At 39.0% G+C, this 23875-nt stretch overlaps 1 protein-coding gene and 1 long non-coding RNA gene across 2 annotated transcripts; one reads left to right on the top strand and one right to left on the bottom strand.

Annotated features, from left to right (window-relative positions):
• The first annotated feature begins 5985 nt into the window (after positions 1–5985).
• On the top strand, positions 5986–10372 carry LOC125216752 (U-box domain-containing protein 5). Its single transcript, XM_048118519.2, has 7 exons — positions 5986–6186; positions 6292–6433; positions 7039–7130; positions 7513–7698; positions 8038–8145; positions 8256–9346; positions 9440–10372. Exons 3-7 carry the CDS (start codon positions 7059–7061, stop codon positions 10170–10172), a joined length of 2190 nt encoding a protein of 729 aa, XP_047974476.1. The 5' UTR covers positions 5986–6186; positions 6292–6433; positions 7039–7058; the 3' UTR covers positions 10173–10372.
• Positions 10373–20746: 10374 nt separating this feature from the next.
• On the bottom strand, positions 20747–22724 carry LOC125211051 (uncharacterized). The gene is made up of 2 exons (XR_007174447.2): positions 22622–22724; positions 20747–20966 (listed from the first exon to the last, which is right to left on the bottom strand). It is a non-coding gene; the product is annotated as an uncharacterized LOC125211051 (long non-coding RNA).
• Positions 22725–23875: the final 1151 nt, after the last annotated feature.

Below are 23875 nucleotides of genomic sequence, written 5' to 3'. Positions count from 1 at the left end.
ATTTAAACTTCGATTTTATGATTAAACGGTAACACATAAACAGGCGATCGAGTTCCAAACAATGCATGAAATATTTTATAAATTCAATAGACATTCATGCGATAATAAATTATTGAAACAGTTGGAGATTTTAACAATCAATAGGGTTCCTTAGGGAATGCCATCATAGTCATAGGGGCATTACATGATATTGATACTATTATTGTTGTAATATCTTGAATCGGAAGTCGTATGAATATTCATTGTATTCATCTACTCCAAAGACCGCTATTCCAACAACTATCCTTGTGAAATTTATGTAGGAATAAATAACTTCCAATAAAGTTTTCTTTTGTATTCCAATGGTTTCTTTTTGTTTAATTAACTTGTAATGTTGTAACATTGCTAACGAAATCAGAATTCAATATAATATATAGGGCCTCTGATTCATCCACGTGGCATCCGTGCTCTTTTAATAATATGATAAGAGCATGTCGGTCTTATAACTCTTTTAGTTTGAATTATTATTCACAAATCATATATATTAAATTAAAGTTAATTGTATAAGAATTCGAACGAAATTCTAATTGTTACTATAGAGAAAATTACTGTACTAATTATATTATATTGATATGTTGATTGAGTTTGTATATATACTAATAGTGTTTATATTGTGTGCTAATTGAGTTTTATATATGCTGGGATCAGACCGTCGAAACTCACTAAATACAGAGACCTCTTTTAGGTCAGTAACAAAGAGATGGTCAATCTCTCAAGAAGAGACCAAGAACAAGAATAAATCACTATTACTACAAGATATAATTAACAACCCTAGTTATATTGAATCTCGACCGATTCAAGTCCAAGCTAGTTGATATATCACCTTCACAATAGATGGACAAATTAGTAACACAAGAAAGTAACAAATCTAAATAGATCTGTCTAGAACGCAAGAAGTTATGCAAAGTAGTAAAGTGAAAGAAATGATGGTTCAGGTTGCAGACCGACAACCACAAGGTGAGAACCGTAGGAATGCCTGAAATAGAAACCTTAGAGTTTCATCGATCACCGCTCACCACGGCCAACCCAACACGTGACCACGCCACACTTTCAAGGACTCACACCGAAAGCTGAAGAACACAGAAATTTCACAAGAAGAACTGAAGATATCTCATTCGACTTTGTATGTAGAACACATAATTTCAACCAAGCGTTGGACTTCGCAAAGCAACCCAAGATCACCTCATTCAGATCTCACAAAGAAGAGAAGCAATGATCGAAGGTGGTTATCGAAAGAGAGAGCACAAACCCTAATTGCATAGAAGAGTCTAGAATGAGTAAGAGCATCTCCAAGGGAGAAAGGTAAGTTTAGAAGGTATATTTCTCATTTACCTTCTCAAAAAGGTAATTATACCTTCTTAAAAAACAATGGACTCCAAAGGAAGAAGGTAAATTAAAAAGACAAAAGAAAATAACTAACTTTTTACCTTCTCTTCCAAAAAGAGGTAAAGATACCTTCTCAAAATGAAAGAAGGTATAATACCTTCCCAAATATCTTTTCCTTTGGAGCATGAAATTTTATCAAGAAGAGGTAAATATGGTAGTTATTTTTCTTTCCCTCTCCATTTACCCATTCCCTTGGAGATGCTCTAAGTGAGTGAGTGAGGGAATTGAGAGAGCCAAGCGTCGATGTGAGTAATGTATCTCACAAAAGAAACATAAAAACAATTAGATTGCTCACGCTCGTGATCCTCGTTGCATACCCCATGTAAGTAATTGGGCCTCATTGACACTACAACAAAAAAAATCGTTAAGGACATTTTTAAATGCAATAAAGGACACTAATTTGTGTTTTTAAATATAATACTGATGCTTCAAAAACGTCCTTATTGGTGGTGTCCCAACTAAAATTAGAGGACGCAAATGGAAGCGTCCTAAAAAAGCAAAAGAGTAAGTTTGTTTGTCATTCATTTAGGAACGCTTTCTTTTGCGTCTTAGATTGTTATTTTTTAAAAATTTCCAATGCAAGTAACTGCGTCTAAATTTTTGTATCCTTAAAAAATAAGTTTTTTGTAGTGAGATTTGGGCCGCGCACAACATATTTGGACCTACACCAATAAATCATAATTGGGCCAAATATAGATCTAGGTCCATAACATCCCACATTATATGTCCATACAGATTAAGTTTCTGCAATATATTTTGTTGTTCATGTAGAAAATTTTGGCTCACACAGTACTACCAATTTCACTGAAAGTTTCGTGGATGAAACATTGCAAAAATGAAAAAAACTGAAACTTTATCATTTTAAATTGCGAATTTAAATCTTATAAAACTGACCATATGTCAATGCAACATAATAATATTCATGACAATTTGGTCCAAAATCATTTGAAGGCGGAACAAGTATTTTGTTGGTAGGCTGGAGCTCTATATATTGTGGGCTTTATAGACCAATAGTGCCACAATTATTTTTTTGGTAGTAATTTAATTCAATATTGTGACTATGAAATAAATAATTGAATAATTCATACCTACAGCACAAAAATCATTGCAGGCCCAAATTGTTTATTCCGTGCGTAATTGCAGGCCTCAACATCGTCTGAGGCTGCGACGTTTTCCTTGTTGATAATATGTCGAAAGCAATAATAAAAACAAAAAAAAAATCATTAAAAGAAAACAATTTAAGTGGCTCTCAAGTTACATCAAGCAAGTTGCATTCGATATTTTGTAGATGAAAGAGACGATGAGTCAAATTTGAACAAATAGTAGTATTCACTATGTTAAAATTAATCTGCGACAAATCAAACCGTGTTTGAATTTGTCGTCGTTGACTGTCGTATTTTTTAGTCTTTGAGTAGATATATTTAGGAGTATGTGCGCTGACGGATATAAGTGAAAAAGTTTGCACCATAAATCTATTTTGTTTTGGGCTGCATGACTTTTGTGGTGGACCAACTATGCCCTACCACAATACGAATTGATTTACCAAAACCATTTTTGTTTACAGTATACTGCATAAAAATTACATTGAAATTATGATTTTTTATCCGAATATTCTACTATTAGTTTATGGATATAATAATATAAAGTTGTGATCAATTAAGAATTAGAGTATATTAAAATGAGAACTTGAGAAATAATGATTCATTAATATCAGTGACGTGACTCTTAGGGGAACAAGCTAGACCTTGTAAATATATATGCATAGAATCAATATTACGGTAGATAGAGGCAACGCTAAGTGGGGGCATTAGGGCCCATGGTCTCTCATGAATTTTAAATTTAAGTATATACTATCACAAATTTCTAATTCATTTTCTCTTATTATTTATCTTTTTTATGCAAATCCTACTGTTAATGCTACAATTATTTTCGGCAATGGCATATCATAATAAGTTTGAACCCCACTGTTAAATTCTTGGTGGAGAATAATAGAGGAAGATAAAATAAAAAGAGTTCCGGGAAAGAGGGCTTTTCCACGTCAAAATAGGGCCCAATTAAAAAGTTGTCTTTTGGTAGGCCTATCAAAATTCATTTTTCATTAATTTTCAAATAGACCAATAATATATATTGCCTGTGGCTTGTGGAAATATAGACAGAGACTAGTGTCTTAATTAGGAGCACAATTAGTAGTAATACTGTATCATTTTATCATCTCAATGACAATAACATAACCTCTTCTTTTTAATGAAAAACAAATTTCCCCCCACATTAGAGCATCTCCAATGGTAGGCTAGTGACTGGCTAGCCGATTGACGTGACTAGCCGGTCGGCTAGCCGAACCATTGGAGCAGGCTAGCCGATTGCGTGTGGCTGGCCGATGCGCTAGCCGCCATTGTGGCGGCCCGATCGGCCAGCGACGATTTTTAATTTTTTTTTAAACCTATATAAACGCGATTTTAGTTTCATTTTCATTTGCACCGCTTGTTTTAACGAGTTTTCTCTCTCTCTAACTTTCTGTACAAGAGCATCATCGAGCGATGAGTAACGCGGGTGGTAGCAGTGGTGGTAGTGGTGGGGATGCTGAGGAGTACGAACGGAGGATGAACGAGGCCATGAATGCCTACATGAACCGCGAGATGGAGCGGTACATGCGTAGGGTGGAACAGCAGGCGATACCTCGCCCTCCACGGGTTATCCACCACCGAGCAGTGATTGATCGGGATCACGCCGCTGCACATCAGCGGCTGTACGACGACTACTTTTCGGAGAACCCGTGGTTTCCCGCACACATGTTCCGGCGGCGTTTTAGAATGCGCAGGGAGTTATTTATGCGTATCGTTGGCACATTAGAGCGTCGATATCTGTGTTTCCGCTTCAGACACGATGCGGTTGGCAGACCCGGCCACACCCCTATTCAAAAGTGCACGACGGCAATCAGGCAGTTGGCTGGAGGCGCGGCAGACATGTGGGATGAGTACCTCCACATCGGTGAGTCGACAGCCCTAGAATGTCTGAAGTATTTCTGTGAGGGCGTGATGAACGTTTTCGGTGAGCAGTACCTTCGAAGCCCTACTCCCGAAGATTGTCAGAATTTGATGCAGATGCACGGGGAGAAGCATGGGTTCCCCGGGATGTTAGGCAGCATAGACTGTATGCATTGGGAGTGGAAGAACTGCCCGACTGCCTGGAAGGGGGCATACACGACCGGCTACAAGTCAAAGAATCCCACGATGATCCTCGAGGCCGTAGCTGATTACCGGCTGTGGATCTGGCACGCGTATTTTGGGGTAGCCGGGTCGAACAACGATCTCACCGTCCTGAACTCGTCTCCCCTCTTCAACGAGAAGTGCCAGGGCGTCGGTCCAGCCGTCTCGTTTGTGACCAACGGCAACCGGCATGATATGGGCTACTACTTGGCGGATGAGATATACCCTAGGTGGCCTGTCTTTGTGAAGACGATCAGGCACGCAAGTGATGAAAGGAAGGCCTACTTTGCGGAACGACAGGAGTCGGCGCGCAAGGACGTGGAGCGCGCATTTGGTGTGCTCCAGTCTCGATGGGCGGCAATTAAGGGTCCAACGCGTTTGTCGGATGTCACATGCGTATCCCAAATAATGTACGCCTGCATTATCCTGCACAACATGATCGTCGAAGACGAAGGCGTACAACTAACTAGTTGGGCCAATGACGATGAAGCCGGTCCAAGCCACGGAACGGCCACCCCTAACGTACGACGTGGGGTACCTCTCGATGAAGCCGGCCGCCTCAAGGAATTTGCCGACATGCGCCAAGTGGATGCTCATATTCAACTCCAAAAAGATATAATTGAAGAGTTGTGGGCACGGAGGATTGCACGGCGATAGTTTTTTTTCTTTATTATGTACCTTTTTAAATGTAATTTTTTTTTATCTATGTACCTTTTTAAATGCAATTAATGAATTTTCTCGTATATGTCTCGGAAATTTAATTCCGTAATTTAATCAAAATTTTAATTCCGTAAATGTAGTATATTTTGAATTATTTTTTTTGCGGCTGGCCTAAATCTGATATGGCAGGTGGATTTTTAGTGCTGCTGACATAGCAGGGAGAGAGAGTGGCTGACCTATGGCTGACCTATGATTGGCCTAATAGCATTGAAGATGATCTTATCAAAGTTAAGTTTGCAATGAGCTATTACAATCTGATTATATAGCCTGAATCCGCAAATTTTTAGTACGACTATATTTTTTTGATTTCCTACTCTTTGGCCTTTTATCTTTGAGTATTGATTATTGAATCCTTAATAAAGTTTTAAAATAAAAGATGGGCCGTACTATTATGAGTCCTTTTCTTCTTGATGAAAAGTTGATGGATGACTGCTTCCACGCAAGTTCAACCACACCGTTATTATTAGAATACTCACACAACCACAATTCATCAAATTAACAAGTGTAAACACCAAAAAAGCTACTTCTACTTAGTAGTACTACTATTAAACAGATAATCTTTCTTCATGATTTATGCTTTTCAGGTTTGACCATAATTAATTGACTCTGCTTTAATTCCAAAAGCCCTCTCTCTCTCTCTATCTCCCTCTCCATATTAATTTTAGAGACACACAAGGTGACCTACATATCTAGCCTTTGGATTGGGTTGTATTCTGTAGGGTCAAACTGGGTTGCCATGAGAATTTCTTGGTGGGTGCTTTAATTGTTGTGGTCCAAGCACCTCAACCAAAAGGCTTTAGGCATTGTGCTTGTGCATCTTCCTTTATAGTTTGATGTACACATCCACGACCTTATCATTATGCTCTTCGAGTAAAGTTTGCATTTTTATTCCATTTCGGAATAACAAACATATTGTGATTTCATTTTCTACTGTTTTTAGTCTTCTGGGCCGATTCCGGATAGAGATTAAGTTCCTGAAGTTTTGATCATCTGAGATATTTTGATATTCTACTGCGGCTTGGAGCAAAATTGTGGTGAAAGATTCATTTTTTTTTAGTGTGGCATGAACGCCAACAGAGGGGGTAAGGCATTTTAGATTTGATTACTCTGTTTTCCGTTTGCTGTGCTTTTTAAATGGTGTTTTTAGTTTGTGATGAAGGCTTCAGTGTCATTTTATCTATGTATGATGCATTTTGATCGATTGGGAGGGGAGAAAAACAATGATCTACAATGTCTAGGCTCGAAGAGAATCAATTTTTTTTCATGTTTTATTGTAATTATTGGATATCTACACGTTGATGGAAATCTTGTGGTTTTATAAGCTCAAAATCAGAATTTGTCAGATGCTGTAGTTTGAGTCGAATATGTAGATTCTTGAGATACAGACTGCATTTCTTGGTTGTTAGGCTAGCTCAAATATGAAAAACTTTGAAGATTTACAAGTGATGTATAAAAAATGCATTATTTGACATGCTAGTGATTCATACCTTGCTAAATATGAAAATTTAGACTTGGGTCATTGATTCAGGTGATGGAAGCTAAAATTTCAACATTCTAGTTACTCTAAGACAGTTGTTATGACTTGAATGTCTGTGTAATCATAATAGTTCTATATGTTGAGAGGTTAATTGATTGGTAGGCATAACTTGGATCAACAAACTAATAGTATAATTATGTCCTTTGGCAGCTGAAGGTTTTTAATTTTTCATGAAAGTTGTTTCCTCAATGAGAAATCATGCCGAAAGTGTTCAAGAACTCATGCAAACTCAGACCATCAAGGTACGACTACAACTCTCGAGTCACTTTTTAATATTCTAGATACTGTGTTTAACAAAAATTCCTACTCACACCATGGAACATCTTGGAGTTTTTCAGATTATAATTTGTATTCTACAGTTTCTCTCTTTCTTTTGGTCTTGAAAGGAGACTTTGATTTTGCAACAAGAACAGTGAAAGTATACCCCATTTTTGCTGAGATTGCTGTTTCAACATGCTCTTCCCTTATCCAATAAAGCCTTGCATTCAGAGTCTTTGTCACTATATTGATCTTAGAAAAGCCTAGAGTTATATAAGCTTCAATCAAATTTCAAATAGTTCATACACCAACTGTTTCTACATAAAAACCATATTTTCTACATAAAAACCATAAAAATGATTGCAGGTGCATGCTCAAATCTATTCAGAATTATTTAAGGTGGTCGTCCGAGTTTCAAAGAACTTTCCAGAAATAGAAGCAGCCCGCCCTCGATGCTCTTCAGGAATAGAGGCACTTTGCTCGTTAACCGATGGTATTGATAGAGCTAAGTCTCTCCTGCAGTACTGCAGTGAATCAAGTGTACTTTATCTGGTATGTGTCTCTTCCGTCCTATTGATATGAAATTCTTGTTTTTTCTCAATATGTTATGGTGTGTATGCCGTCACATGCTTCAATGTGCACGAATACGAAAGTAAATAATTCCTAAGACGTTCTTGAAGTGAAGTGGCAAAATAAAAAATCATACTGTGTTCAATAACTTAATGATCTGATGATGGTTTTATCTTGGACAAAGTAATAAAAGAACAACCAAAGGATTGTAACATGTATGTCTTGCCTAATCCTGTAGTAGATCACATGTAACAGAAATTCATTTTTCTGTATCCAATTGCTATATTGTTCTAATGTTCAATATTTACTAAAATCTTACAGGCACTTACTGGAGATGTAATATTGTCCAGATGCAAAAAGTCAAGAAATTTATTGGAGCGAAGTCTCTGCCAACTTCAATCTATGGTCCCAGTTTTGCTGGCTGCAAAGGTGAGGAATCATCACTAAATAATGATAGGACACAACATACATTTTTCTTATTGCAAATTTTCATAGTAATGCTGATGAAGTCATTTGTTGTCTCTGTTATTTTCAATCAGATTTCTGGAATGATAGCCGATCTCAGGAGTGCTGCGTTCTTTTTGGATCCATCTGAAGAGGAGGCTGGAAGGGTTCTGCGGGAATTGATTCGCAGCTCAGCAGTTGATTATACAGAGGAAGCTGCACTTGCTGCTCTTCGTACTGTATCCTCCCGTCTTCGTATTTCATCACAAAAGGCTCTACTGACCGAGAAAAGATCCATCCGAAAGTTGCTTGACAAATTTGGTGAAAAGGATTCAAGTAAGAGGAAGATCTTAATATTCTTCCTGAATCTACTGAAAAAATATGGAAAGGTTATAGCAGAAACACAAACTGACAATGCTGCATCAGAGCATGGTAACCATTTCCCGATTCCAAACCCGTATCATTTAACAGAGGACGTGGAGCTCTGTGCAGATTATAGGTCTAATGAATCTCATATCAACACCTTAAGCAGGACCATGCCACCCGAAGAATTCATATGCCCTTTATCATCGAGGTTAATGTATGATCCAGTCGTCATTGCATCGGGGCAAACTTTTGAAAGGATGTGGATCCAAAAGTGGTTCGATGAAGGTCACTGTACTTGCCCCAAGACTCATGTGGAGCTATCTAATTTGTCTTTCACATCAAATACCACTATGAAGGATCTGATCATCAAGTGGTCTACCATGCACAGCGTGTCTGTTCCTGACCCGACAAAGATGCACGAGGGACTTCTTAGGTCTTGGGATTCCATCAATTCCGTTGCTAGTCTGATCAATTCTATGGTTGGTTTAAATCTTCCAATGGATTACAGCAATGTGTCAATGGGATCTAGTCTCGGTTCAGATTACTCGAACACCATGATCAGTAACGAAGTGAGATCGGCACATGAAATTGATTGGGAATTTCTATCCAAATTCACTACACTTCCCTGGGATTCTCAGTGCAATGCAGTTGATGGTATCCTGAAGAAACTGATACACAATGAACAATATTTGGTGGGTATCCCGTTAAGAAAGTTTGTCCGACTAATCCATGGATTTTTGAAGGATGCCTACGACCGTCATGACATGGAAGCACAGATGACAGGATGTCAGCTATTGTACGAGGTGGTGCAGAAGCACAGGTAAATTATATATCTCTACTATATTTTCTTGAAGTAGTAATTATTTGAGATAGTTGCAGATTCTAATCTACTTTTGCTTCTGTGGCATTACAGTAACAGTGCATCGTATTTTAAGGAGGACGAGTATGGTCAGTTAGCATTGCTTCTTGATACAGAGGTCTCAAAGCAAGCTCTCTTCATATTGGAGGAACTGTCTAACCACCAACAATGTGGTCAGAAAATTGCTGCTTCAGGTGCTCTCGTTGGCATCTTTAACATACTCGACACTCAGAATCAGGAACTGCTGGAACCAGCGTTAAAGATACTGAGAAATCTGTCTTCAAATGGTGATGTTGGTTCTTTCATCACCCCTTCAGAACTGATGCCCAAACTAGTCCCACTTTTCGAAGATGATAGCCTAGCGAGTCACTGCATAGTCATTTTGAGGAACATGAGTGACAATGAAGAGGCTAGAGTTGCTGTTGCTTACACAGATGGTTGTATTGCTGCAATGGCCAAAGTACTTGACAGTGACAATCGGGAGGATCAAGAGTATGCAGTTTCAGTACTCCTTAAGCTGTGCTCTCAGCGTGTCGAATTCTGTCAGTTGGCCATGGAGGAGGGTGTTATCCCCGGCCTTGTCTGCATCTCTGTTAACGGAAACAGAAGAGCAGCTGCGATGGCCTCTGAAATGCTGCGGATTCTGAAACAGGATACTGCCGGAGAAAACTCTGAAGCAGATGCTGCTAGTATAGACTATACCCCACGAAGGAATGATATAAACCCTCCAAAAGCATCAAGATTTCTGGGGAAATTATTTGCCAAATCAAGTGCAAAGAAGAAATAATAGGTAATGGCTTGTTCATATGGTTAGCTGTTGAAGTAGATTGAGAATTGAAGATATTAATTAGTGTGATATGGTGATGTAACCATGTCTATGTATGTAATATTTTGTAGAAGGATTTTGATCCATGACGGCCAAGCAGTGGTCTAACACTAGATTTGTTGATTTGGTATATGCTCTCATTTCATTCATGGGAGTTTTAACTGATAGTCTCACGAACATACAAGTTGCAGCTGCAATTTCAATTGTATATTTAATTTGCATAACATTTTCGCATATTTAGAAGACACCTATACTAAGAGCATCCACAATAGCAAACTCGCGGATGTCCGCTATTGTGTCAGGCGTCGCGGATGGCGAGAGGAGGGAGGACGAGCCCACGGTCGCGGACTTCGGCGGCTAGCCGATCGCTGGCCGCCTATTGTGCGGCGAGCGATCGGCTAGCGCCGTTTTTTTTTTTTTTTTTTTTTCATTTCACTATATATACGGCTCGTTGCTCTTGATTTCATTCGCACCACTTGTCTTAACGAGTTTCTCTTCCTCCTATCCCAGTTTCTGTGGGTTAAAAATGTCTCATGATGGTGATGATGATCCGTCTCAGCGAATTGACGATGAGTTGTGGGCCCACATCCGCGGAGATAGATTGGTTCGTGCAACAACTTGTGCACCAACAAATGCAGTTGGCAGTCCCTTGCCCCATTCATCATCGAATTACAGTCCCCCGGGACCACCTCGGTGCCCACCAACGATTGTTCGACGATTACTTCGCTGAGGAGTCGCGGTTTTGGGAATCGTTCTCTCGGCGGCGTTTTAGAATGCACCGACCGCTATTTCTGCGTATCGTGTCGGCGTTGAAGTTCGGTACAAGTAGTTTCGGTTCATAGAGGATGCGAGTGGTAGACCAGGTCACTCGCCGATACAGAAGTGCACCGCTGCAATCAGACAGTTGGCCTATGGAGGTGAGGCCGATATGTTCGACGAGTACCTTCACATAGGCGAAATGACTGCCCGCGAGTGTCTGGCGAATTTCTGTCGGGCCGTCATCCACATATTTGGGGATACGTATCTTCGAAATCCTACCCCTGGTGACTGCCAAGGACTGATGGCTATGCACGGGAGGTTGCACGGTTTTTCCGGAATGTTGGGCAGCATAGATTGTATGCATTGGGAGTGGAAGAACTGCATCGTCACTTAGAAAGGGATGACACGACCGGCTTCAAAAGCAAGAACCCCATGATTATCCAAGAAGCCATCGCTGACTACCGGCTATGGATTTGGCATGCATATTTTGGGGTAGCTGGGTCGGACAACAACATCAAAGTCCTACAGTCATCGCCCCTCTTCAACGAGCAGTGCCTTGGCGTGGGACCGGCCATCAGTTTCGTCGCCAACGGCAACCAGCACGATATGAGCTATTATTTAGCTGATGGGATATACCCCAGGTGGCCTGTATTTGTGAAGATGATCAGATGCCCAACAAATCTAAAGAAAATTTACTTTGAACAATGACAAGAGGCAGTGTGCAACAGGCATTTGGTGTGCTCCAGTCTCGATGGGCCGCGGTGAAGGGTCCAATACACCCGTGGTATGCTAACTGCATTGCTGATATCATGTACGTATGTATTATCATGCACAACATGATAAAAATGAAGGTCCTAAACTCACTGATTGGGCACCTGAATATGTTGCCGGACCAAGCCACGGTGTGGCCACCGCCTCTGTACGAATGGGGATACCCCGGAGGGACACCGAAAGGGTTTAATCATTTGCTGATATGCGCCAGCAAGAAACCCATATTCGACTTCAACATGATATAATTTAACAGTTATGGCACGTGGGATTGCACGTTGATATCTTTTGTAATTTTTTTGAGAACAAATATAATTGTTTTTTTTTTATTGCACTAGATTATTTTAAGCAGAATGAAGAATTAAATTATTAATCTCATTTTATCTTCTGGTGTGAAATACCCCTAAGAATCTCAACTAGGGTTGTTATCTTTTCTCTCTACAAATCAACTCAGATAATTTCTCCGATAGGTAAAACTCCATTAGAATAGACAGGATATCTGCGCAGCGAGAGAGAGAAAGAGCGCAATCACACTGTCACTTCCTAGAAAAAATGACAGTTAAATGTGTCAGAAATTTGAGTGTCCACATGACTAAGTTAATGTGTATGACAATATTTCAATTGTCCAATTTACGTGATCCAATAAAGATTAAATTTGGTTAAAAGTGTATTTATTCGTTATGAAAATAAGTGTAGATATCTGAAGTTGCATGTTTCTTTGTCCTAGTGGTTTTCGTATGTGAATTGGAGTGTATCCAACTGATCAGGAAGTGATTCCCGACCCAGCTGAGTCGTTGGTACGATAACCGGGACCTGGCTTCAAACAAATTTCCTCAACCCATTTCTACTGGCTAGTATAATGGAGGTAAGGGTCGAATCCCACGAGGATGGACACGTTTTGATAACTGTGGTGACTTTCCTGGGTGTTTTGGTTAGCTACCACGCTTGGGTTGAGATTTTACCTAGACGGGAAATAAAGGTGGTACTCTACTGACTAGTAGGCTGGGAAATAACAGACATGTGGGAGTGTTCGTGAAAATAGGGGACAAGGTGTATCAGAGACATATGGAAAGTGGACAGTTACTAAAAGAGGAAATTTAGACTACAAGGTATATCTGTTGGCTGGGGGCTTTCTGACAGGTCTGGATAGTACATCTGAAAAGTAGGGAACAAAAGCAAAAGTAACTTAAAAGTAAAAGTGGTCCAATAAAGTTGATTTTGACGTTTTCTTCCTCACCAAGTATTGACAAAAATCATATGAACACAGACACCATAACTAAAACTTCAGATTCATAAATTCAAACTCAAGATCCATTGATTAAAATGCTTAAACTTAAATTAAACGGTAAAACTGTAACTTTACTTCTACTGACTGACATGCAAGGTGGTAATCACGGCGCAAAAAAGAAACTCATGTACGAAAACTTGACTAAACATAGCTACAACTTTTGAATCAACAACTCCCGATAAGAAAGCACTCAGAAATTAAATGCAATAACTAAATCTAACTTTCCTAGGCAGAATGAAGCGAACTCAAACCAAAGTGACATGCGAAATAGAAACTTCATAACGTAAATGTTGGAAAATAACAAGGTACTTCAAAAGAGCAACAACGATGAGTGTTTGCAAATAACTAGCGACGAACAAAAGTAAACTTTAAACTAAGAAAGTGATTAAGATTGTTTATGCCACTCCGGGCGATGATACTACTACACTGCTACGATAACTGGCTGGAACGGCGGACTGATGACTTTTTCGGCAGACTCTTGGACGTCAAATGACCATGGCTGTGGCGAGGAACGAGAGGTAAGATAATGCTGAAGGATCGATCTTCTAGAGAGAATTCTACTAAGTGTGATTGTCAAACTACGAACTGAACTCTTAGGAGGCGTCTATCCGAACCCTTTCTCTCTCTCCAAGTGGCTTCTTTTATAGGGAGGCTTGCCCTTGCTTTTAGGGTAGACTTCTCCCGCGTTTTGACCTTTTTGCCCTTGTCAATGATCATCCCAGTTATCTTCCTACTCCATCTCGAGCCTTTTCTCTGGCATGCATCCTGGTCAGTATCGCACCCTTCTGGCGCCCTTTTCACTTGCGTCACTTGAATCGTCTCCTGCTGACTTGGATCCTTTAATCCTGCACACTTAAGCAACTGTTCTGCAGATAATACATGCATTTCACGACATACTGACCAGTAGCCAAGGCTTAGAATACGACTTATCAATATCATATGAGATTTTCTATTCGATGAGGGACCGAATAGAAAATAAAAGGACTTATATTATGTACTATAAATATAAGTTAGGGTTATGGTCCCCAAACGTGAAGAACATTCGATGTCTCTGTATTTTCTCGGCAGACTATTGCGAAGAATGTCTCTGATTATTCGGAAGATCCATAGCCGCTGCAAAACAATTCCCCTGTTCAATTCTAGATGGATAAATCTACGATTCCGCTCTACAGTTCATCTCTTTCTCCGTTCTTGGTTAATCATCATAGACAGTTTTTAACTAATTGTTCATTAATTATTCCAACAAAATGCGCTTCATTTTTCAGGCGAAGGAGGCCAGAGGTGGAACTGAAAGGAGAATATATGATACCACAATAGAGCATATACATATCCATGCGACTCCATATCTTCTGGCAGGGTACTTCTCCTCCCCCCCCCCACTCTGTCGGATAATATGTCAACTGCTTCGTCTCCTTTCCCGGATGTCCTGTTGCCGGTCACGGCAAGCTTCTCTAAGGCTATCCCGGCGATATCGAATTGGTCTTCTTCTACTGTCTAATCTCTCTAGCAGGCTACTCCCTCGCATCCTCATTCGGTGGATTATTTTCCTTTCCATTTTTTCTGTTTTGTAGACGTTCCGGATTTCATGGCAGGAAACGTTTCTTTTTTTGGCATCTTCATCTCAGCCTCTCGATCTTTTTCGATAGCTTCTCGGCAAGGGCTTCTCTGCCCTCTCTTTCGACGGTTCTAGCTTCCTCTTTTCCCTGGCCGGACAATTCGTCGATGACAATTTCTTTCGCAAAATCTCGGTACTTTGAGATTTTGGGGTTTGTTTTAGGGTCCGTTTTGGACTAGTTTATCATGGTTGTTTTTGTTTTATTTGGGATGTTTTGTGGCTTTTTTTTCCCTTAGCTGACTTGTTTGGATGAATTATTTGGTCAGATTTAGGCAGATTTCTGTCTGTTGTGGAAGGGTTTTAGGCAGCCCACACACCAATGGAATATCGAGAATGTGACGCGAAAGGATTGATGGCTGAATAGCCCAAAGAATCTCACTGAGATTGGCAGCAAAACAGACACAACAAGAAGGCTGAAAAACCTCCACACAGAAATCCGACGAGTAAGAGGATTCACAATTGAAGGGCCCTCCCATTCCGTAGCATTTGGCTAAAAGGCCTATCTCCCTGCAATGGAAGGGTCCTCCCATTCCATTTCATTTCCATATCATCACTATTTTATTTTAATTTTTTAGCACTTCTATATTTTGTATGTTATCAAATTAAATAAATTTAAATACAAAAAATATTAACACCAATCTTCATTGTATTGCAATATTAGAAAATAGAATACAACGAGATGCAAAATTTTAAAAAAAACATACATTAAAAAAAATAACAAATAAAATCATAGAAAAAACACCGATGAAAAACCCAGATAAGACTCAAGTGTCGTCGTCGTCATCGGAATGCAGACCCAGTTGTTTCTTCATCCTGCTGATAGTTTTCCAGATGTCTGTCTTGACACGATTCTTATGTCACCCTCCGCGTCCCCATCGGTCGACTGGGAGGCGGTTCCTTGTGACTTCCCCTTCCCTTCGCCGCTGCATTCGCCGCTTTGACTCTGATTAGGCGTCGAGGTGCGGTTTGAACTACCTCAAATGACTCAGTGAAGTCGGGTGGCACCGTTCCGCCGCTGCTCGCAGTCTGGGATCCGACGAGCCTCGTCCTCCTCAAGCCTTGCGCCATTGCCGCCTCAATTCCAGCCCTAAATTTGGCTTGATCCTTCATTTTGATGTAGGTTTCCTAGTGTTGGAATCCGGCACTGCTGACGGTACTCGTGAATTGCGCTTGCGACAAATCCCGCACGTCGTCGTAGCTCATACCGCTCGTCATCATTCGGCAATTGTTCTCATATATGCCATGAAACTTACCCATGTGGAACATGACATGCTCGAAATGCTTGCGAAGCTCCGCCGCCTTGTGAGTCGGTGCCCCAACGGGCTTCACTCCCTCCTGATTGTATCGTTCCGCGATGCGGGTCCAGAAACCAATCTTCTGTTGGTTGTTACTGAAGACCGGATTCTCGCCGATATCCACCCAACACCTCGCCAGATCAGGCGTCTCAGCTGGCGTATAATGTGTTCGCGGTCTCCTACCCTTTGGAGCAGGCGCCGACAGCTCGGTTCCCTTCTGTTTGGGAGGTGATGGGTGCATTTCCTCCACTTCATACTCTTCCGTGCTGAAGCTCAGATCTGTGACTAGAATAGTTGAAGACCCGTGAGTGCTGGGTATAGAAGACATCATCTCTGGCCGGTAGACCGTGTCTCCGTAATTCGGGTCGATTCCTCTTTCGATGCTCCAGTGGAACGCCTGTGGGGTAATTGGTCTACCAGCACGCACAAAAGTGTTGCCGGAGAATTGAGGGAAGTTGGGGGGTTGGTTCCCGCTAAAGTAAGGGGCCCTGGTATTGCCTACAAAAGGAGTGAATCCTCCGGCGAATAGGTTGCCTCCGGAAACTTGGTTAAAGTAGGGATTTGGCTGCTGAGATGGGGAAGGTTGGGATCTGCCCATGTAAGTGAAGGGACTGACATCGGAAGCGTGTGTTAAATTCAATTCAAATAAATCAGATAATCAAGATCTATTTAGTCGATTATTTAGACAAATTCTATTCGCGCAATTATCACATGTATCATGCTCATAACTCAAATAAATCATGCTTTAAATTAATTATAACCTAAAACATGCTTTTCGACGGTTTAGCTATTTTACCTTGATGATTCTCCAAAGAATCGAAGATAGCTAGCGCCTTCTCCACGTGAAGATCTTTAGTACTAAACCACGGAACTTCTGTCTGGTTCCCGGACTGTAAACTGATATCAGGGTGGGTTGATCTCACCAGTATACTAGGACATAAATAAAGAAGACGGAAAACCTTTCTCACGGAGGAGAGGAAAAATCGTCCCTCTTGTAAAGAGAGAGGGGGACGAAAATTTTGAAGAAAAATAAGTGTATTTTCTGTCTCCTTTATTCTCCTATTTATATTAAGTCACATATTGGGCTTAGACATGGATCTATGGAAGGTTTTGGATATGGGCTCCTCCAATTAGCTTTTATCTAATTAAATTGCACCCCAATTTAATATATTACGAGCAGCTACTACAGAAGTAATATTGCATTCCCCATCCAAATCCGAAATTATAAGTAATCCTGGTTTCCATTGCTTGATATTTATTGCCCGCGCTTAAGATAGAAACATCCATTAATTAATTAATGTCTGCTATGGACTTAAGTAATTAATATCTTATTAACTCCAAGAGTGGACTTAACAAGAAATTCTTATTTATTAATCATAGAGTAATAAAACTCCAACTAGCTAGGTTCCGAGTAATAAAACCTTATTTCAAGCTCCTCTTGAGGATGTTATCAAACAAGACTCACCTCGCGCACGATTTAATGTAATAGCAATCCTAGCACCACTAGATATTAATCACCACTACCCAATATATCAGGCTTATTGGGTTGTGTAAAACCCGTACCATTTGGTAAGTCAAAGTAGTGCATAATCAATACCGTATGCTCAATGCTAACGTACATTGATTAAGAAACAATAATTAACAAGACCTCGTCTTTCAGTAGATAGCATAAAGACATGTCTCGCTGTTAGATCCAATTCAGTGTTGTACCACACCGACGTCATCTTATTTCAGTAAGGCTTAGAAATAATCAGACTGACATTGCAACCTTTCCCGATAGGTAGTCTAAGCCTATCTAGGTTGTGAAATACTTCTTTTTCTTTGTTCAGAACTGACCGTGTTACCTTAAAGTGGACGTCGCCCACAACCGGTCTACTAAAACAAAGACTTAGACTTTGTTAAGTTATTTATACATTTAAACATGTAATAAACATACATTAAATGTAAAATATAACAACATTATGACAAAAATAATCTGTTTTATTCCTTGGAAAATAAAATAAGAGTTTTAACAGTATTCAATCACTCGAAAGGTGATTTCTAGTACACAAACTCTAACAGTAAGGGCTTTCATCACCGGATAATTGGAGAGAGTTGTCGGAATCCATTTTGTAGAGAGAGGAAGTGTACAATGAGAAAATAGATGATGGGAAGTGTAGGGTTGATTGAAAATGATGGGAAGTGGATGTATATATAGAGAAATTAAATAAAAAAAATCAAAAAAAAAAAAAAAAAATTTTTAGAGGGCCGATTGACGAGCCTTCGTCAACGGCATAGGCCGATACATCGGCTCTTTAGGGGAGAGGGGAGAGAGGCTTTCGACGGCTCATTCACCGCAATGATGGGGCGACGAGGGCCGATGGGGAAGGCCCCTCCATCGGCCCTCCACTGTGAATGCTCTAAGGCAGAGCATCCGAGAATGTAGACCACTCGTCGAAAGGAAGAGAAAAGTCAAACATTCCAATACAAGAACTCAAATCGCCTTTGAGAGTCAAGTATCTGGAGACAACTTGTGTCGGCTTATAAAGTGGAATCTGTCACATGGAGAGACTGATAGGGATGTCACGCCTTGTCTAACAAGATTTGTTATGCCTTGTCCCCCAAGTTTCTCCATATCTTTTAATATTACTACCTCCGTCCCATTCAAGATGTCCATATCTTTTAGTGGCACGAGATTTTGGGAGGAGTTGTCATGTGAAGTAAGTAGAGAGGAAAAAATAGTTGAATATTTTAATGTGGAGAGATGAGAAATGGATATATTTCCAAATATAGAAAAATGGACAAATTAAAAAGGAAATGTGGACATCTTAATTTGGATGGAGGTAGTATTTGATGGAACCGGCAGCGGAAGCGGTGTTGAACTTGATTATCATAATTTTACAATTATTAATCACACCAATAAATCACATAACAATCAGATTTATTTAGCGGATTATTTAGACAAAATCTATTCACGTAATTATCACATGTATCATGCTCATAACTTGAATTAATCATGCTTTAAGAATATTGAAACCTAAAACATGTTTTTCTACGGAGCAGAAAAATACCTAATTAATTCTCCAAAGAATTGAAGATGGCTAGGTTCTTCTCCACGTGATGCTTTGAATACTAGACCACAAATCTTCTCTCTGGTTCCCGAACTATACTCCAATATCAGTGTGGGCTGATCTTACTAGAATACTACGACTTAAATAAAGAAGACAGAAGAAATCCTTTTGGGAATATGAGTGGAATTCGAAAATTCCTACAGCTGGGGAGGCTGAAATTTTCGAAAATTACAAATAATGAAATTGTATTTTTTCTGTCTCCTTTATTCTCTTATTTATATTAAGTTCCTTTTGGGCCCAGACATGGATCTATGGAAGGTTTTGGATATGAGCTCATCCAATTTACTTTTTACTAATTAAATTGAACCCACAATTTAATATAAGTTATAAATGGAATATTACGAGCAGTCACTACAGAAGTAATATTGAACTCTCCCCATCCAAATCCGAAATTACAAGTAATCCGGATTTCCGTTTAACTTTCATTTCCCGCGCTTAAGATTAAAATATTAATTAATTAATTAATATCTGCTATTGACTTAATTAATTAACTTCTTGTTAATTCCAAGAGTGGACTTAGCATGAAACGCTTATTTATTATTCATAGAGTAATCAAACTCCAACTAGCTAGGTTCCGAATAATAAAACCTTGTTTCGCGCTCCTCTTGAGGACATTATCAAACGAGACTCAGCTCGCGCACGATTCAATATAATAGCAATCCTAGCACCGCTAGATATTGATCACCACTACCCAATATATCAGGATAATTGGGTTACGAAAAACCCGCACCATTTGATAAGTCAAAGTAATGCATAATCAATACCGTATGCTCAATGCTAACCTACATTGATTAAGAACCAAATATTTATCAAGACCTCGCCTTTCAGTAGATAGCCTAAGGACAAGTCTTGCTGTTAGATTCGTTCAGTGCTATACCACACCAATGTCATCTTATTTCAGTAAGGCTTAGAAATATGCGGACTGACATTGCAACCTTTCTCGATGGATAGTCAAATTCCATCTAGGTTGTGAAATTCATCTTTTTCTTTGTTTAGAACTGACCGTGTTACCTTAAAGTGGATGACGCCCACAACCTGTCTACTAAAAAACAAAGACTTAGACTTTGTTAAGTTAACTTATACATTTAAACATGTATTAACATCCATTAAATGTAAAACATAACAACATTATGACAAAAATAATCTGTTTTATTCATTGGAAAATATAATAAGAGTTTTACAGTATTCAATCACTCGAAACGTGATTTCTAGTATACAAACTCTAACGGTCCGTTTGGTACACGGAATTGGAATTGAATTAGAATTGGAATTCTATGGAATTGAATTGGAAGGAATTGAATTCTAATTCAATTCCAAATCCTTTGTTTGGTATAATTAAAGAATTGGTATGGAATTGAATTATAATTCCAAATCCTATGTTTGGTAACTCAAAATGAAAGATTTGGAATTGAAATAGAATTCAAATAAAATTTTTTAATATTTAAAATAATTTTTTTTAAATTACTATTTTAATAAGTATTAACATTTTTACATTTTTTCCCATTCTCTACATTTTTTTAAAAAAACATTAACTATAAATACTATCATAAAAACAAACCCGGTGTATAACATAATAAAATATTTAAGTTGATACCTAATTTCTATTTACGACATATAAAACAATTTTTTATATATAAATATGGTGTGTATTATATAATTTAAATATACATGAATATAGTCATGTACAGTACAAATTATGATCATATCAATTATATACTCCCCCAATCTATATCAAATGAATACAATTATTTTACAAACCATAAAGACAATAGTATTATACAAATCATAAAGACAATATCCCTAGCCGACCGACGGGACTACCGACACTGTCTGGACCACGGTGCATGCCGCCTTTGAGCGCTAAGTCCCTTGTTCGCCATCCCTCTTCGGTAATTGCACTAGAAATTCATCTATATTCAGCTTAGAGTTGGGCCAAATGAGGAAATTGTTAGGATTTCAATATCTCATCAATGTGCAATTCATTAAATCTGAATCTAATTGGTTAGTAAACAAGACTTTCAATTCAACTTGCATCAATCCATAACAGAATGTAACATCAAGAGGTCATTCCTGCAGCAAATCAAGAAAATAGCTGCTACACCAACAAATTAAACCAAAGCCAAACATTGATGACATCAAATTCAAGCTTTGCAACAAACTTAATTAGAAGAAATCCACTGTTTCCATTGTCTTAAATTTGATCATTCAGGTTAAGAAGATAAGCTATACAAGTACATAGAGCATCAGAAACATTATATCTTTAGTTCAATTTCACACCTATCTAAGAAAACGAGACACCATGCAATTTCACAGCTACAAATTCATTTTTAACAAGACTAATAAAACTAATTTATTCTTTGAACAAAAAGTCACAACCACATAAATCCTTAGCTTGAGCCCGCAAAATCAAAACCTTGTGGACTGCGTCAAATAACTGGAAACTAAAGAATTTCAGCATCCAACTCGGTAGATAAATGTCAACTCCACCTAATAGAGAAACTTCTACAACTTCTCCCACTTCTGCATTCACCCACCCACTAACTAGCACTCTTACTATCCCAAAACAAACATATAATCATATCTTCATCATAATCCCACCTAAAAAAATCACTTACATCTTCCACGAAAACTAACCCCAAGCACGTGAAATTAAAGGTTCAATCTTTATATATGTGTTCGAAATTGAAGTGTGGGATTGGTCAAAACAACCATGCATACTTCAATTATTTGTCAACATATCATACTTAATCAATGCATAAAAACCATAGGATTGTGACACTGATCCCCTTTTCCACTTAGCTAATATCTATGTCCATGAAGTCTGTTGTTGCAAAGCTGTAATTAAGTTCAACATAATCCACAGTTTCATCATCACCAAGACTTCTAAACTACTCCCTCCGTCCCGCTTAAGATGACACGTTTTCCTTTTTAGTTTGTCCCAACTAAGATGACATATTTCCTTTTTTGGTAACTTTCTCTGTCCAATTAGTACACCCAACCACTTTTTCCCACTCCTATTAAAATATCAATCTTTCTTTATCTCTCTACTTTAATACTTACACCCACCTTCTCTCTCTCCAATTAAACACTTTAACCAATAACTCCTAAAATTCCGTGCCGGCTAAGCAATGTGTCATCTTAGCCGGGACGGAGGGAGTAATAAATGAATGAAGTCTAACTTCACTCACTCAATCATGAGCTAAATGGAGCAGCTTCTACTATATTACGCATTTTAGCACCTTCATGTAGGTTATTACAACAAACAACATCACACTTTAAGACGAAAAAAATACAAGGATTACCAAATTTCTCTACAGAAACAACTTCAAAGGAGCAACAGCTTATCATCTGCAAATTTGTTTATTCTAATGGCTACAATAAATGCAAATTGAAGTTGAGTCAGTGGCCTCTAGTAGAGCAATTTCAATTTAAAAAGACACAAGCAGCATATGAAAGCATAAAACATCCAACATCCCCTTTCCCATCAAATATATGAAATAAAGTAAACCGGAAGCATAAAAGAGAAGGAAAGGTGAATTCGAAACACAGAAGTGGGGAAGAGTTTGAATCATTACCTAATTATCCATCAATTGTAGAGATGAATCGCTCGGCACAGTAGCAAAGAGAGAAGCTAGGGCATAGAGCGGAGAGAGAGCGACGTGGGAAAATTCATAGAGAGAGAAAGAGGGGGAGAGAAAGGAAACGCGCACAGTGATTTTTTTTCAATTTATATGTGATCCATTTACATTTTGACCCGGAATTAAGATCCGCGCTTTTTTCAATTTTGACCCGATTTTCGGTGGAATTGATTTACAATTCTTTTGTTAACGCGTGGAATTAGAATTGTGGAATTGGAATTGGTGGAATTGGAATTCAATTCCAATTCTACATATTTTTGTATTGCCAAACAGTGGAATTGAAATTAAAGGCTCCAATTCCAATTCCAATTCCGCAGCCCCAATTCCGTGTTACCAAACGCAGCCTAACAGTATTTGGTTTAGCATATCTTTTATTTTAGTTAGTTGTTTTTATGCAATCTTTATCGTATTGAGTCTAGTTAGTATTTTAAAAATTATAGGTCTATGTAATAAATAAAGTATTAACTTACTCTCATTCTTGGTTCTGACAAAAATCACCGTCTAGCACCTCAACTAGGGTTTATCTTCTCTTCTATTTGTTTGTCAATATGTGGTGCTTAGGCTCGATAGGTCAAGAAACTGTCAGGGACTGCCACCGGAAAACCGATGTTGTGGAAACAGTGATCGAGAAGAGGACCAACGATGGAAGATATAGTAAGTTGATCAGAGAAGAAAACAGAAAGCAGTCGTGGTGCACGATCGTTGATGGAGTTGAAGCTCAACAGCGAATTGACGGGGAAGGCTGCAGTGATGGAGACAAAAGGAGAAACTGAAGTGAGAGTTTCGTTGATGTCTCAATGTCGGCTATTAGTGACGTGCGATTCTTGGAGGGATGAAAAACATTTGATTTAGTAGTCGAGAATAATAATGGTGAGAATGTAGTGAAGATGCTGTCGAGAAAAGGGCAGGATGTCTGACGGTGGAGTATAGAGGCAGTGAGCACAGAGCCGCCGACGTACATAATGTGCTCAGAGGCGAGAAGAGAACCAAAAGAGTAATGAGATGTTATGATACGTTTTTTTTAAGGATTCCAAAAGGAGGAGGTAAATTTGGGCATAGTGTCCTTGGGCTCAAGAATAAAAGAAATACAAATTATGGGCTCATACGAATTTGAGGTGGAATGGGCTGAGAATGCCCCCCCAAAGTTAAGCTTTGGGTTGGAAATGAAATTCTGTTCAAAGATGAGTTACT

Source organism: Salvia hispanica, chromosome 3 (assembly GCF_029641045.1).
Source record: "Salvia hispanica isolate PSC_SH4W2 chromosome 3, Shi_PSC_v1, whole genome shotgun sequence".
Classification (NCBI taxonomy): Eukaryota; Viridiplantae; Streptophyta; class Magnoliopsida; order Lamiales; family Lamiaceae; genus Salvia; species Salvia hispanica.
Note: the sequence above shows the minus strand (reverse complement) of the source record. Positions and strands in the feature narration are given on the sequence as shown.